A 15,902-nucleotide genomic window follows, 5' to 3' on the forward strand; every position below is an offset into this window, starting at 1 on the left:
TTGACAGGTTGCTACAGCAACGGAAACAAAGGGAATTCTTAAGAGTCATCTTTTCCACAGTCAAAAATAACACTCACAAATAAAAAAGCCTAAGCTGAAATTTTCATTCATTTATGATGTTTGAATAAAAATGGGCTTTATTCATTTCGAGTTTATAAGACTTGATTTTGCTCCCTCAACACTGTAGGCCAACTAAAAACTTTATCAAGACTTAAAGTGCATTTTTATGCACCATAATGTTTTAGCAATTACATTAAATCTATCTAGTTTAATAATAACAACAGGAGAAAAAAACAATATAAATCAAACCTAATAGTTTGTGCTCAGATTCCTCAGAAGTTTGAATCTGAAATAGTAATAAACTCTGCCTTTGTGATTCAGTTTCATGCAGTTCTAGAGCCAACCATGAACTTCCCAAAGCCAATGCTAATAAATCTCTCTTCCAGCGACAGGAAAATTTTTTGATCATTGGCTATGTTTCAAAAATGGACCAGCGAAAGATTCAAATTAGGTACAATTGTAGACTACAGTAAATATTTTTTAATTCTTCTTTAACTGAATAGCATGCACTTAGGCAATCTGTAAAATTTTCACTCGACAGAATGCTCTTGCCGGCTGACTCTGGATGGAAGAAACATTCCTTCAAGGTCTGCACTTAGCACCTCCTCTCCCAAGAGAAAAACAAATTAGAAAAACAGCAGCCCTCAAAAGCGGTTGCCTGGCTCTCTTTCTGGGCTTTCCATCCCTGCATTTACCATCATATCCTATTCTGTATATGGTATGTGAATTTGGCTGAGCTAATATAATAAAATGAAATGGAATAACCAGGGGCAAAATCTCCTATTATTTTAATTTAGTCACAACTATGTTTTCACATATTTGTCAGTTTACCACACATAATGCACTGGGGTAGATATGTTATATTGGCAGCGTTTTATCTAATCCACCATAGAAGTAAAGAGATTTTGTGTTAATGGAGGAAAAGTATTAAGACAGTTTTGTTATGAAATAGCTACTTTTGTAAAAGCAAACTTTCGAATCATCTAGTTTTTCTCTTTTTCAGGAAATGGGGGGGGAATTTAAATTTTATTTTTCTACCCATTTCTCTTCCTTAGAGATAACTTCTAATCAAATATGTGTGCATACTTATACATCAATATAAATTGGCAGATTACCTATACTTCCTGTGCAAAGCTATAAAATTATAAGTAATTCAGTTATATACCTGGTATAGAAAAAGTACAGCTCAACATATATGCTTAATTTAAGATTAAATGTGTATTTTGTTAATATACTACTACTACTACCACTATCACTACTACTACTACTACTACTACTACTACTACTACTACTACTACTACTCATCCCATTGCTCATCGATTTTGTTCGAGCGGGCACCAGTAACGTCTCATTGAGAGACTTATTGTTACTGTTTTTGGCATATCCAATACGCATGAGTAGCTTGCCAGGCTCTGCCATGCGGGCTCCATACTCTCGGTTGCTTGCCAGGCTCTCCGAGAGGGGCGGAGCAATGGAACTCGGGTGGGCCGCGTGAGAGGCGAATGCCCAACTGCTGTGGTATCACTCCAGTCCTTTGTTAACATATCATTAATATATCATTTTTAGTAGAGTCTCAATTTTTAAAATCTAGGAGACTTTAACTGTATATACGTGTTTTCAAATAAGAAATTATAGGGGCTGAAGCAATAATACAGCAGGTAGGGCATTTGCCTTGCATGCAGCCAACCCAGGTTCAATTCCCAGTATCCCATATGGTCCCCTGAGCACCACCAGGAGTAATTCCTGAGTGCAGAGCCAGGAGTAACCCCTGTGCATCAATGGGTGTGACCCAAAAAGAAAAAAAATAAGAAAGGTAACAAGTGGAACCAAATCTATTAATTTATTTCCAAGATATTCCTAATAAAGGAAAAATTTTCACCATCAACTACTCTGCAAAAAGAAAAACTCAAAAATTTATGTTTTAAAAAAATCCCGTAACCATTTACAATAAGAGTCTATGGAAAACTTTTTGGCATATCGAATATGCCACGGGTAGCTTGCCAAGGCTCTGCCATGCAGCGGGAACAGTAACAAGTCTCACAATGGAGATGTTACTGGTGCCCTCTCCAGCAAATAGATGAACAATAGGATGACAGTGCTACAGTGCTACAGTGTCTGTGGAAAACAAATAAATATGAACTACAAACATTTAAAAAAAATTAGAAAAATTTCTCAGAAATTCTGATGTCACTCCAAACATAAAGATCGCATGCTTTTATAGTTCAGATCATGTCTCCACAATTAAGGTCATTTATATTTTACCTATTCCTTTGGAGAAGGGATTTCTTCCAAGCAATGCTCAGGATATCCAGGGAATACCCCAGGTAACACTTGGATGGTTGTTGGGACCCAAAGTTTCAATTTTCAAGCCAAAAATGCTAGGGCCACCAAAGTTATGCCCAGCGGTGCTCAGAGGGCCATGCCATGCAGGGGACAAACTTGGGGCCTCCCTACAGACACATGTAGTGCTCCAACCCATTAAGCTATCTCCCAGGTCCCTGTTTTAACCTGTAATTTTTTAAAACTTAGCATAGCTAACTGGAATCTCTGAATCATTTGTGAAAGCTTTATTTTTACCTATCAATTCTAAAATTGTTTTCTCTTAGTGAATGGCATATTGACACTGCGCTTTTCAGTTCCCAGAAGTTCACTTACATTCTCCTAGTTTTCTTTCCAGAATTAAGTCTAGGAGAAAGGGGGTACAATGATCATTCCCTTCTTATAGACAGCAAACTAAGGTTTAGAGGGATTAAGGAATTATTTCAAGGTCACATGGCTAAGAAGCCATGCCTGGACTCAACTGATAACCATTATTTTATACACTGGCATTTAATCTTTCATCAGAACCTCTTCTAAAAATAGATTTCATGAACAATGGAATTAAACTCCTGATCACTTATTTTTATTAGAATTTTTTTAATCTTTAGATTAGGACATCCGCAAGAGTAGGTCACGAGGTTCAGTTAAAATTGCCTATTGTAAACCTTGTCCTTGCTTAAAACATGCACAATCCTCCATATTCCTAGACCTGCCAATTATGATGAATATTTTGCTTCATAGAACTATGATTTCACATGACAAAAGATATAAAGAGTAATTTTCCTTCCTGCAATCATTTAAAGTAAATCATTTTTTAAAAACATTGGTAGGCAGAATAGATCAAAAGGGTAGAGCACATGCCATGCGTGCGGTTGGCTGGGTTCAATCCAGCCAAGAATTATTCCTGAACGTCATGCTGGGAATAATCTATGAGCACCACTGGATGTAACACAAAGACAGTGATGATTTTTTAAAAAATTAAAGAAAAAAGAGAAAGCAGGGCTAGAAAGATAAATCATACAACGAGTAGGGTGCTTGAGCACCACCAGAAGTAATTCCTGAGTGCAGAGCCAGGAGTAAGTTCTGAACACCCATGGGTTTGGCCTAAAAAAAGCAAAAACGATTTTACAGAGAAAACTATTGCTGGATATCACTATTAGCCCCCAAACTAGAGTACCATATCAATATCATCATAACTATTCATTGGTGCTCTTTTTGTACCATTACAATCCATTCTCTTGTGTAATTAAACTACTTATATTTTCTCTTATACCATTGATTTTGTAGTTGTGTACTTGAGTCCAAACTGCCACTATATATTTTAAAGACCTTAATAAATATGAACCAAAAAAACAACCAAAAACATAAAACAAAAAACCATGAATCCATTCAATTCTGTAGCACCAAAGAAAGAGTTTCTGTATTGTTGAGATGCTTATTTTGGTGGCGGGCATCCCGTTGTGTTCAGGGAGACCTGGGGTCAGTCCCTCTGATTCCTGACCCACTGAACCAGCAATTCAATATGAGGATCCAGTGTCTGGGCACTGCTATGCTGGAGTCACCAGGGCCACCACCCTTGTACATGGCTCTTTGCAAACAAGCATTAACTCCAAATTTGAGACTGGGTTTCAAAGACTGAGTATTCAGTAGTATGTGGCATGGGCTCTCTCAACACATGCATTCAGTGGCCATGAGCCGCTTCCCCACCTGGGTCTGCAGCCGCCACCAACAGACACGTTACGAAGCGAACAGGGCCACCAGGCTAGTTGGTGATCAGTTCGAGTTTATTCCAATCTCAGTCCTGCTGTTTATTCTGTTCTCCCCATGTGCCTGTTCCAGTCTCACTACACACCCCATTCCAGTCTCACACTGCACCTCATTCCTATCTCCTACTCCCCCCCATGCCCAACCCCCCACATGGAAAACCGCAGCCTTAGCCAAGAGCCCAACCCCCAAGGGTTGAGAGTAGCTACTACACCGAGGTGAGATAGCACAATCAACATATATGAAAAATCCTTTCTTCGAGGGAAGCTCTTCGAAGACAAAGATCTCCTCCTGCTAGAAGATCTGCTCAAGAGAGGAATTTAATCTAAGGACACAGTTCTCCTTTCCTTTGTCCATAAACAATCATCTAGATTTACTTCTTAATAATCTTTCCAGTCATCCGGTATGCACACAGTAAGAGATATACTAAGCTTATAGGATGGTTCTCCTGGGGACATCTCACTATAGATCCCAGACTACAGTCCTCAAGCCAGATTAGTCCTTCCTAATACCCACAGGGTCCTTGTCCAGTCACTTATCTTTGGGCCATGAAAGGATTTGTCCCCGACCATGCTCTTACTATAAGTTTTAGGGCACTTGGCCTATCCCATTTCAATGCCAGGGAAGCTTACAGCTTGTTCTGGGTCCATCCAGTCCCTTCGCTGGAACTCTGCTTTTGGGTGTCAAGAACTAAGGGCAACTGAGGCTTAAGTCAAGTAAATATGGCAGATGCCCAAAGTCAATTATTTAGCGTCAATTAACTCACAACTTACAAAAGCATAGATAAAGCATTAACTGTCTTCCTGTGCTATATAAGAAGGACATTGCGCTAAAGTAAACTATGCAAAGGACATAAGGAAAAGAGAAAAGTAATATTTCACTTACAAATACAAAATTCAGAGTCCTTAGAAGAACCTGACCTTCCAAGTCACAGGGTCTTATTTGGAGATATAAGTGATTAACAGATAGGGGAAGCAGAGCACAGGGGACAAGTTAAAGATAAACACAAAGGAGTGGGAGTGCCTCAGTGAGCACTTTGATGGGTGTAACCCAATAAACCTAAGCTCCCTGTGGCAAGAGAGAAAGGACAATCCAATGTCATCCTACTAGAGACCATGTAGAAAATTAACAAAACTTGAATTCTCATATTTTGCACGCTAAAAATGCTCTGATGCATGGCAAATGGAAAAGACTGAGAATTACAAAAGGGTTCCTGTCTGCTCCTGAATGGAGAAAGGAGCTAGGCTTTCCTGGGACAGTACAAACCATCTTCATCCAAAGATATTTCTCTCTGGATGAAGGGCGGCCAACCCCTTACTGTTCGAATGTCACACATCTATTCATGTCACCAATCCTGGCAAAATACAAACATTGCTCTGACTTTATTGTGCCTTTATCTCCCCAACACATTTCTTCCAAATCATATTTCATTTTTTAGTTGCTTATATTCTATTGATGGTGAGTTCTTATTCAACACAAACTATTTTTAAGAAATTTCGAGATTTTATCATTTGAAAACATTTTTTTTGTTTGTTTTTTGCTTTTTGGGTCACACCCAGCGATGCTCAGGGTTTACTCCTGGCTTTGCACTCAGGAATTGCTCCTAGCAGTGCTTGGGGGAACCATATGGGATGCCGGGGATCAAACCAGGTCCGCTGCGTGCAAGGCAAACACCCTACCCGCTGTGCTATCGCTCATTTGAAAACATTTTAAACTACCCTAAGGGAAACCACAAACAAACTGAGGGATTTCCATGCAGGGCAGTAATTACCTTCAAGTGTTGTTCCTTCTTCTTCAAGGGCCTCTCCAGCCCCAGATGCATACAAGGCTGTTACAGATAAGGAGTATTTGGTTCCTTCCTCTAGTCCTGTCAGCACCGTACTGGTTGTATCTCCCCTCACGGTGACCTCCTGAGTTTCACCTCCTGACTCTGGAGTGTACGTGACGAGGTACTGTTTCACTTTTCCTGGTGCTCCACTCCAAGATAATTTCATAGTCGATGTTGTAAGATCAGAAACTCGTAAGTCTCTAGGATTCCCTCTAACTTTATTTAAAAAGAAAAAAACATAAAATTCATTATTTAATAAAAAAGACTTGTAAGATACTTTAGAGCATATGTGCATGATATCAACTTTTAATCCAGGTTGAGATTATGACAATTAAAACTATCGCCCAGCCAGCAGAATTGAAGCATTTCTAAAGCAGCCCCTATGAAATAACAGTAGAAGCAAAGTAAATGATAACCAATTCCGTCCCTGTGTTGACACATTAAAAATCCTTCATGTAAAAATCTTTCATATTATAAGGAATCAGAGGGACAATAAGTGTGTAAAGTGCTTGCCTGGTAAGTGGTTGATTCAGATTTAATCCCCAACACTATATATAGTCTCCAGAAACAGCCAAGAGTGATCCCTAAGTACAGTGCTAGGAGTATGCCCTGATTACCACAAAGTGTGGCAAATTATCCAAATAATCTTTTATGTTAGAAAGGGCACTGGTCAAAAGTCCTTGAACATCTCAATGGCTTAAATATGAGGTAGTTGTGTCCATCGGAACCATAAAAGTAAACATTGTGGTAAATATATAACCCAAACTATAGTAACTTTTTAAAAAATTAAATAAGCTTGCAAGGAGACATGGTGGGTAGAAGGGAAGAACATTTGCTCATTGGAAGGACAATAGAAACTGCTGATGGGGAACTGGAGTGATAGCACAGCAAGTAGGGTGTTCGCCTTCCACACTGCCAATCTGAGTTGGACACCCACCATCTCATATGGTCGCCTGAGTACCACCAGGATTGATCCCTTAGCACACAGCCGGCAATAAACCCTGAGCACCACCAGGAGTTGTCCAAAAACAAAAAGAGAGAAAGAAACTGCTGATGGGTTCGAAGTATAACACTTAATGACAAAACTCCGTTATTAAAGACTATGTAAATCATAGTCTAAATAAATGTTTTTTTAAGTTTTAATCTTCCATGTTAGAGTCACTCTTGTAAAAGAACTTACGTTTACCCTAAAAGTAAAACAAAACACTATAAAATAAAACAAAATGTAGGATTTTTAACTCTAAGAGGGAAAAAACTTTCCAAAAAAGGGAGTATCTTACTGTGAAGCTATGACCATCTAAGTGTAATGGCCTGTTAAGATACTGACATGTTGAAAATATGATTATGATTAGAGTGATCTCCTAGGAGCAAAACAACAACAACAAATTAAGAAGGAAATAGCCTAAGTGAAGTATAGATTCAAGGGTAGCCCAGCTCTTATCAATGCTAATGTCTGGCTTCTACTGACTATACTGAGGGGACTTTTCAGTCTGAAAGGCCTTAAGACATCTAAATACTGATATTCAGTATTTCATTATTGTATGACTGAAACATAAGCACAAAAGTTTGTAAGTCTGTAACTGTGCCTCACGGTGATTCATTAAAAAATAAAAAAAATAATTAAAAAAAATTTTAAATACTGATATTCTCCACTAGGCATACAACAACCTCAGTTCTACTCAGAAAATAGTCACTAGATTTCTTTATTGCACACAGAACAAAAAAGTTCTAGATGACCCATTAGAAAGAGAATGGGAGAAGTGACTTTCTAAGGCGAAGATGAAGAAAGCAGGTGGGATGAGGGAAGATTCAGCAGGAAAGATGCATCAGCCAAGTTGCACCGAGGGAAGTAGTGGAGGGATGTAGAAGAAACTAGAATGGAAATAAGTTCTATTGACACGACCGTTTTGAATCACTCAAGTCTGAAAGGGCCATAGTCTAAGATATTCAGTAAAGGAGACAAAGTTTCTCATGGTTTTCAGTTATCTGAAGAGTTGGCTCATGTTTCCCCTGCACCTGAAGATCTTGGCCCTATGGTCAACATATTTCCTCTACCTTCTTCAGTGGCTGCATTTCCAGTTAATGGGGTGCCAGGTCCAGAGAAATATTCAGGAATTACAGAAACTTCATATTTTGTGTCTGGAGTCAAGTTGTCCAATGTTCTTCTCCTCTGATTGGCCGGAGTAGTAACTTCTCTGCTTTCTCCTCCTGCAACTGGTCTGTATCTAATTCGATACCTTAAAACTCGTCCTGGAGCTTGAGTCCAAGTGATTTTAAAGCTATCCGTAGTCTCATCTGTCACCTTCAGGTTTCGAGGTGCTCCCTTTACTGAAATTCAAAAATAGATAGGCTTACTTATTTTATATGAAAAATCTAAAACCAGCTTAGTTGGATCATTAAATTACAGTTTATCTCCAGATAAGCCCATGAGCAGACTTTGAACAAATATCCTAGTTATTGAATTCATTTAGTTCTATATGACTGATTTCTGAAAACAAATGCTCTACAATATTTAGGAGAAAATTAATGCTCTTAAATTTTTAACTAAGTAAAAAAATATGAATTAGTGGACTTTAAAAATCATAAAATTCTGGGGCCGGAGTGATAGCACAGCGGGTAGGGTGTTTGCCTTGCATGCAGCCGACCCGGGTTCGATCCCCGGCATCCCATATGGTCCCCAAAGCACCGCCAGGGGTAATTCCTGAGTGCAGAGCTAGGAGTAGCCCCTGAGCATCCCTGGGTGTGACCCAAAAAGAAAAAAAAAAGTAAAAATCATAAAATTCTATTAAATAGTAAATTTATATCGCCAAAACTTAAGAATCTGTGTCATTCTTCAAATATATATAACCAAGACTTTCACTCTGAGTAATTTTCTCAGAGAAGCAATAAAATAATACCTAATTCTTAATATAAATACTGAGATTTAATAGCACTGTGAGTACATGCTCTTAAGATTCAGTCTTAATTGAAATTTTTATTAAGCCAAATGAAAATGTCATGACCTATCAATTCAACGGGCAAATTGTACAGTGGATAACATATTCAGGAATAAAATGAACTTTATTGTCCTCTCAATACACTGGGGGAAAATCACAGCCCAACATCGCTGTGTCTATTTCAGTGCAATTGGAAGTCTACCTAATATCCACCATACCAATAGATTACTGAGGGTAGAAAGGACGTTTGTCCTCAAGAAAGAAGAAAAAGTATCAACTAACAGGTTTACATCCACGATTCAAACTTTATATAGAAAGGAAGAAGGCTAACTTTTACAGAATAAATATGGGCAAGTAAATTAATGGGTTTGAATCCTCTGAAGCATAATAAATACTCATTCTGAGGCTCAGATTAGCTGTAGTAAAAATGCAGCCAGTTATAGAATTATTGAGGTAATTCAATGAGACAATTCATGAATAGCAATTGCCGCAGAGCCTAATACATGACAGGAACTTACTAATTGCTAGCTTAACAAAGACGTGGATTTTAAAATGTCCCTGTTGATTAAAGAGATTCTAATCTCAGATTTCATGGCAGATAATAGAATTGAAAGTTCACTACCAAATTCTAATGACCAAAAGCTAGACTGTATGTAAATGCTATTGGCTTAATAATACCCTTTTAAACAAAATCTATGTGAATTCACTCATCTGAGGCACCAAGAATAGTCCAACAAGAAAAATTAAAAATAGGATGGGGCTGGAGTGATAGCACAGCGGGTAGGGCGTTTGCCTTGCACGCGGCCGACCCGGGTTCGAATCCCAGCATCCCATATGGTCCCCTGAGCGCGGCCAGGGGAAATTCCTGAGTGCAAAACCAGGAGTAACCCCTGTGCATCGCCAGGTGTGACCCAAAAAGCAAAAAAAAATAAAAAATAAAAAATAAATAAAAATAAAAATAAAAATAGGATGATAGTCACCAGTGGCAATGGGGAAAGGAATTGTTTGTAAATGCATTCAGGTTTTCAAGATAGAACGAAGTTCTAGAGGTGGATGACAGTGAAGGGAAAATAATAAGATGTTGCCATCAATACACCAAAGTGTGCACTGAAAATTATTTTAAAATAGAAAAGCTTATGTTCGGTACAGAAAACACATGGTGATGAATATTTGCCATCAGATCATAGATGAAGTGAGAAGACTTCAGAAGTACTGCATATGACAGAAGTTTCAGCAAATGGCATTGCTGAACCATGGACAAAAAAGCTGGATAAGCAGTAATACAAGAGTTAGTTCCATAATTATTAACAATTCTCTACATCACTTAACCCAAATTTATCCAAAATAAATAAAAGAGTTTTCCAAAAAAATCTTTTTTTCTGTTTTTAAAATTATGAATCGCTGTGGTTTGGTCTAGTCTGATCTGGTTTGGTGGGAAAGCACCCACACCAAACTTCTCCTTAACTTGGGTCAGCTACCTGCAAAGCAAGTACCTTAACCACTGTATTATCTCCCTCTGCCCAAGATGTGTTTTCTAAAATGCTGAAATCTGAGAAAACCAGTCACCATTCAGAACTAGAAATAGGTGGTAATTTCCAACTGTCACTCCATTCAACCATAAATTTCTGGGCTTGAGAAAACAGTGACAGAAACACCTTCCCACCTTCTCCGGTGGTCTCCTCTCCTGACAAGGGAATGCTGAAGCCATCCTCATACTCTGCAGTCACATTGACCAAGTACAGGGTCTCTGGCTTCAGGTTGTTGAGGATAACACTGGAACTGGACGCTGGCTCCACTACGGTGACCGCATCATTCCCAGCAGCTTCTTTGTAGGTGATGTGGTATGAATAAACATTTTCTCCAGCAGGTGACCAATTTGTTTTGAAACTGTAAGAAGTCACCTCAGAAAAGCTAAGGTCCTTTGGAGGCACGTAAGCTATTTAAAAAAAAAAAAGAAGAAGAAGAGGAGAAAAAATTATTAAACATTTTTTATCTAGAAAGCAAAACTGACCTAATAACTACATGTTTCTCAAATGACTTGTATTCATTCGGAAGTATGGTCACTGAGACCAATACTCTAAATAAATATTCTACACATAATAACTGAGCAATTGGAACCTCTCAAAGTCCTAAAAGGTGATCCCAATATGTATCTTGATTATTCGTAATACTATGATCTGCTGTTTAAATGACTAAAATTAAATTTGAAATTTGAGCTTCTTAATTTAAGGCAGAGAAGTAACAGAAAGAGCCTACCCACAACTGGAAAATCTGAATTGTAACAAACTTAACATTTCCATCCAAATATTCCCATTTGGGACAGAGATGCTGCCATGTAATGAAGTACATACCTTCCATGAGTGTATGAGGCCCCAGGTTCAATCCATAGTGTATGCACACACACACACACACACACACACACACACACAATCCCTTTCCTCCCTGTTGTGCCCTCAGATATCAAGTTTTGATAGTAAACAGATATTTCAAAATAACAATGAATTTTCCTACAAAAATAATATTTATTCAACTAAATATAGAAAAAGGCAATACTTGGGACAATTAATGAATTTTCCTACAAAAATAATATTTATTCAACTAAATTATAGAAAAAGACAATACTTGGGGCACATTTTTTGTCTTCATGGGACAGACAAATTGGAAAGACAAGACTGTAATTTATTAACAGTAGTACATATTATAGCCTTATATGAAAGCATATTAGTACTAAATATGAAATACTTATTTACATATTTATTCATATAAATATACATATAAATATAGCACTAAAACACTTAAGTCTTAATGAAAAAGAAGAAACCTTAACTGAAAAAAAAAACAGAATTGAACAAATGATGAAAATGGAAAGGGTATTCTAAAAATAAGAATAATGCAAAAAAAATGATCATAGAAAGGGAATCTATAAAGAAAATTCAAATAGCCTAGACTATACTCTTTTCACTTTTTATTCAAAGGACCTAGTTCACTTTATAACTCAAAGAATGTTCAATTCATGACTATTGTATAAGATACTGGCATGATAAAGTTGACCCCAGTCTGCTTGAGAAGTTCAGAAATATATCTCATGTCTTATTTAGAGCAATAAATACATGATATATATGCAGGAGAAAGTCATATTCTATAGCTAAACTCCACCCAATCATATTTAACAGATATAAATCACTTTTCAATAGATATGAAAAAGGATAGGAGCATATTACACACAATTTTAAAACTAAAGATGCTTGCTCATGGAAATAGCCTTTACTTTATAATGGTCTACTAACCTTTCCTCTTTATAGCTGCCAATTCTTGCTCAATTCTAAGGCAGATAGACTGTGTAAGTTCAAAAGATATCCTCTGAAAAGCATCAAAATCTTCCACTGTGAACACATGTGTGTCAGCAGGAGGAGAGGCAATGGCTTCCAACTCTGAACGCACGGCATCTTTCACACCAACTGCAAAGATTTCAACATCCGAGTTCCTAAGTTTTATAGCAGGATCTCTGAAAGCATCTGAAGATTTTCCATCAGTGATAAGAATCATGACCTTTGGTACGTTGCTTCTTGAACCCTTGCTAGGCACAAATATTTTCTCTCTGACATATGTCATTGCTTTGCCAGTGTTGGTAGATCCTCCTCTGTAGGGGAAGGTGTTTATTGCTTCGATTATATCTTCAACTTTATTAAATTTTTTCAAAGTAAACTCAGTATAAGGATCCCGGCTATACTGGACAAGACTTATCTGTACTCTGTTTGGTGAAATCTCAAAACTCTTCGCAAGAACTTCCAAAAAGGCTCGAACTTTAACAAAGTTTGCAATTCCAATGCTATAGGAACCATCAACTAAAAACACAATGTCAGCCTTTATGTCCACACCACGTGAGCATTCTGTAAAAAATAAATAAATCCCATTAAAGTTCAACAAATTTGAATTAATCATTAAAATATAGAGACTGATCTTTTGGTAAGGAAGCTTTTTTAAAAGTAAACTACTGTTGGGGTTGGAGCGATAGTACAGTGGGTAGGGTGTTTGCCTTGCACGCGGCTGACACGGGTTCAATTCCCAGCAACCCATATGGTCCCCTGAGCACTGCCAGGAGTTAATTCCTGAGTACAAAGCCAGGAGTAACCTCTATGCATTCCTGAGTGTGACCTAAAAAGCAAAAAAAAAAAAAAAAAAGTAAACTACTGTTGGGCTGGAGCAATAGCACAGCGGGTAGGGCGTTTGCCTTGCAGCGGCCGACCCGGGTTCGATTCCCAGCATCCCACGTGGTCCTCTGAGCACCACTTGGGGTAATTCCTGAGTGCAGAGCCAGGAGTAACACCTGTGCATCGCCAGGTGTGACCCAAAAAGAAAAAAAAAAAAGTAAACTACTACAAATATTTTGTTTAAGAACTAAACCTGGTTTGGAGAGCTAGATAGTACAGTAGATAGGGTGGCTTGTCATGTGCATCTCCAACCTGGGTTCAATTACTAGTACCCCATATGGTCCTTTGAGCTCCTCCAGAAATGATCCCTGAGTGCCAAGAGTAAACCCTGAACACTGTTAAGTGTGGCCCCAAAACAAAAAATAAAATAACAATAAACCCAAATCAGTAAGTCATACTGTCTAAAGGACGGTCACATGTTCCAAACCCACCCATGCACCCACTTACCCACTTGAACTTTCATTGGCTGAGTCTTCTCCATTATTGAAACTGGTTCACTGGTTGTCAGTCCCTTCATGGAAGAAACACTAATCTGATACTCTGTGTCTGCCGACAGGTCACGCACACTAAGCATGGTTGTCTGGGGTCCTACACTGAGAATATGCTGTCGGCTTCCGGTGGTCATGGGAGTGAGGAGCACTTTATAGCCAGTCACTGGGCTAGGAGATGGATTCCAGCTTAGCTTAATGTACTTTGATGAAACTTCCATGGCAACCAAATTCGAAGGAGGTTCAATAACTTAAAAAGTGAGAAGCAGAAAAGCAATTAAGACAGTGAGATAAAAACCCTATGAATTAATTCTCTAAGCTTGAACCTTCAATTATCCCTTTTCAAATTAGCCATAAGGCCATCAGAGAGACATGCCCAAACTCCATTCCCCACCCATTCCACCTGGAATCCCAAAAAAGGGCGCTGAGTAGCTGATTTTTAATCAGGAAGCTAAGAAGTTTGTGGTAAAAAAGGAAAAAAACTGTGTCACTGAAGCAATAGGGCATCTAATACCTAATTCTGGTCTGAGATAGAATTTCCATTTGGCTTTGGATATTTCACTTATTACCTTTATTCCCAGGTATCAAAGCAGAAAATATTCACTAGATAAATTAGCTATAAATTCTTTTTTAAGTTTTTCTTTTTCAACACCATAACAATAAAAATACAATCTTTAAGAAATATTTTGTAAAATGCAAGGTAAGATAAAGATTTAGCAATTCTTTCTGTTGCTCTTGTCATGGAGGCAACACCCATCAGTGCTCAGGAGCCAGAGCATTTCCAGGTAGTCATGGAAGTCCTGAAGAACAGGGAATTAAACTCAAAAACTAACTTGAACCACATCCACAGTCCCTCAGAGATTTTAAAACAGCAGTAGGGTCTTACCATTTTAAATAATTCCATTCCTATATATTTAAAGGTAAGAGAAAATGTTCAAAAATGTATGCAATGCCACCGGAGTTGGAACATTGGCTTGCAATATGAAGACTGGCAAGTAATTATTAATCATCTAAAAATAAATATCCTTAAAGAAGTTATGTTATATATTCACACAATGGAACACTATGCAGCCACAAAGAAGGATGAAATCACACAGTTCACTGCAACTTAGATGGAACTGAGAGGGGTCATGTTAAGTAAGTCAGGGGGAGGACAAATGGATGTTCTTACTTATCTATGATATATATAGTAATAAGGTAAGAGAATGGAAGGTATTAAATTTAGGAAAAACTTGCCCTAGACTTATAGAATTAAGAATGTCACGAAAATTGAGAGACTAGGAAAATGCAAAGAAAGGGCTCAGATGGCTGGTAACATAAGGACTCAGACTTCTCGTAGCACAAGATAAGGGTCTTTGTACACTTCCATGGTGTCTAGGTGAGTTCCAAAGTGGGATATCAAAAACACAGAATTAAAACTTGGCCCATCCTTACAAATGCAATCTAGTAAAAACAGGGAAGAATTTAGATGTTTTAAAAGATTGAATAGAAGAGTTTAATCTTAGTAAAAGTAGACAGAGAGTTATAGTTTGCATAAGACAAAGAAAAAAAGCCAGCTACTATGCAGTAAAACAAAAAAAATTCAGGGATTGAAGTGATAGTACAATGAGTAGAGCATCTGTTTTGCATGCAGCCAACCCAGGTTCAATTCCTGGCACCCCGTATGGTTTTTCAAGCTCACCAAGAGACATCCCTGAGTGCAGGAGCCAAGAGTAAGGCCTGAGCCCAGCAGGGTGTGGACCAAATACAAAAAAAAAATTTTTAGAAAAAGTATAGTATATTAAGGAATGAAAGCGTTCTGAATATACAAATAGAGCCAATAAATATTGCCGACATATTTTGGTTTGGGATTTTATTATGACAGAAGATGTAGCTATTTAGAACTTATATTTTAATCACTATATTAAGTCTTGGGCTAAGAGGGAAACAACCATGGATCATGACTTTCTAATGCCCCAAAAGACATTTATCCAATATCTTGTTCTCCAGTATTTTCAGAACCAATAACTGATTAATATGGTAATTTTTACCATGTGGAAGAGGATAAAATTAACTGATCTTTGAAATTGTCTTAAAGGTTTTGAAAAATTGCACCAAGCATAATGATAAATAACACTTCTCCTTCTACTTAATACAAGTAGTGTTGTTACTAGCATTAGTTGCAGTATGACAAAAATCAGTGCTTTTCCAGCACGACGATATTAAAATCAGAATGTAAAAAAATTAAAGACTTGAATAATTATGGATAGACTCTTAGCATGCATCAAATCATCTTAAATATATAGATTAAATCAAT

General features: G+C 37.7%; 1 protein-coding gene across 1 annotated transcript in view; it reads right to left on the minus strand.

The window, feature by feature from the left end:
• The window catches only part of COL12A1 (collagen type XII alpha 1 chain), a 122,917-nt gene that overhangs the window by 86,666 nt on the left and 20,349 nt on the right, over positions 1-15,902 (minus strand). The window contains exons 9-13 of the mRNA XM_055135578.1: positions 13,566-13,856; positions 12,195-12,797; positions 10,571-10,843; positions 8,027-8,299; positions 5,915-6,187 (exon numbers count right to left, since the gene is read on the minus strand). Coding sequence (XP_054991553.1) covers positions 5,915-6,187; positions 8,027-8,299; positions 10,571-10,843; positions 12,195-12,797; positions 13,566-13,856 — 1,713 coding nt within the window. The remainder of the gene's footprint in view (positions 1-5,914; positions 6,188-8,026; positions 8,300-10,570; positions 10,844-12,194; positions 12,798-13,565; positions 13,857-15,902) is intronic.

The sequence above is a fragment of the Sorex araneus genome, chromosome 4 (assembly GCF_027595985.1).
Source record: "Sorex araneus isolate mSorAra2 chromosome 4, mSorAra2.pri, whole genome shotgun sequence".
NCBI classification, from domain to species: domain Eukaryota; kingdom Metazoa; phylum Chordata; class Mammalia; order Eulipotyphla; family Soricidae; genus Sorex; species Sorex araneus.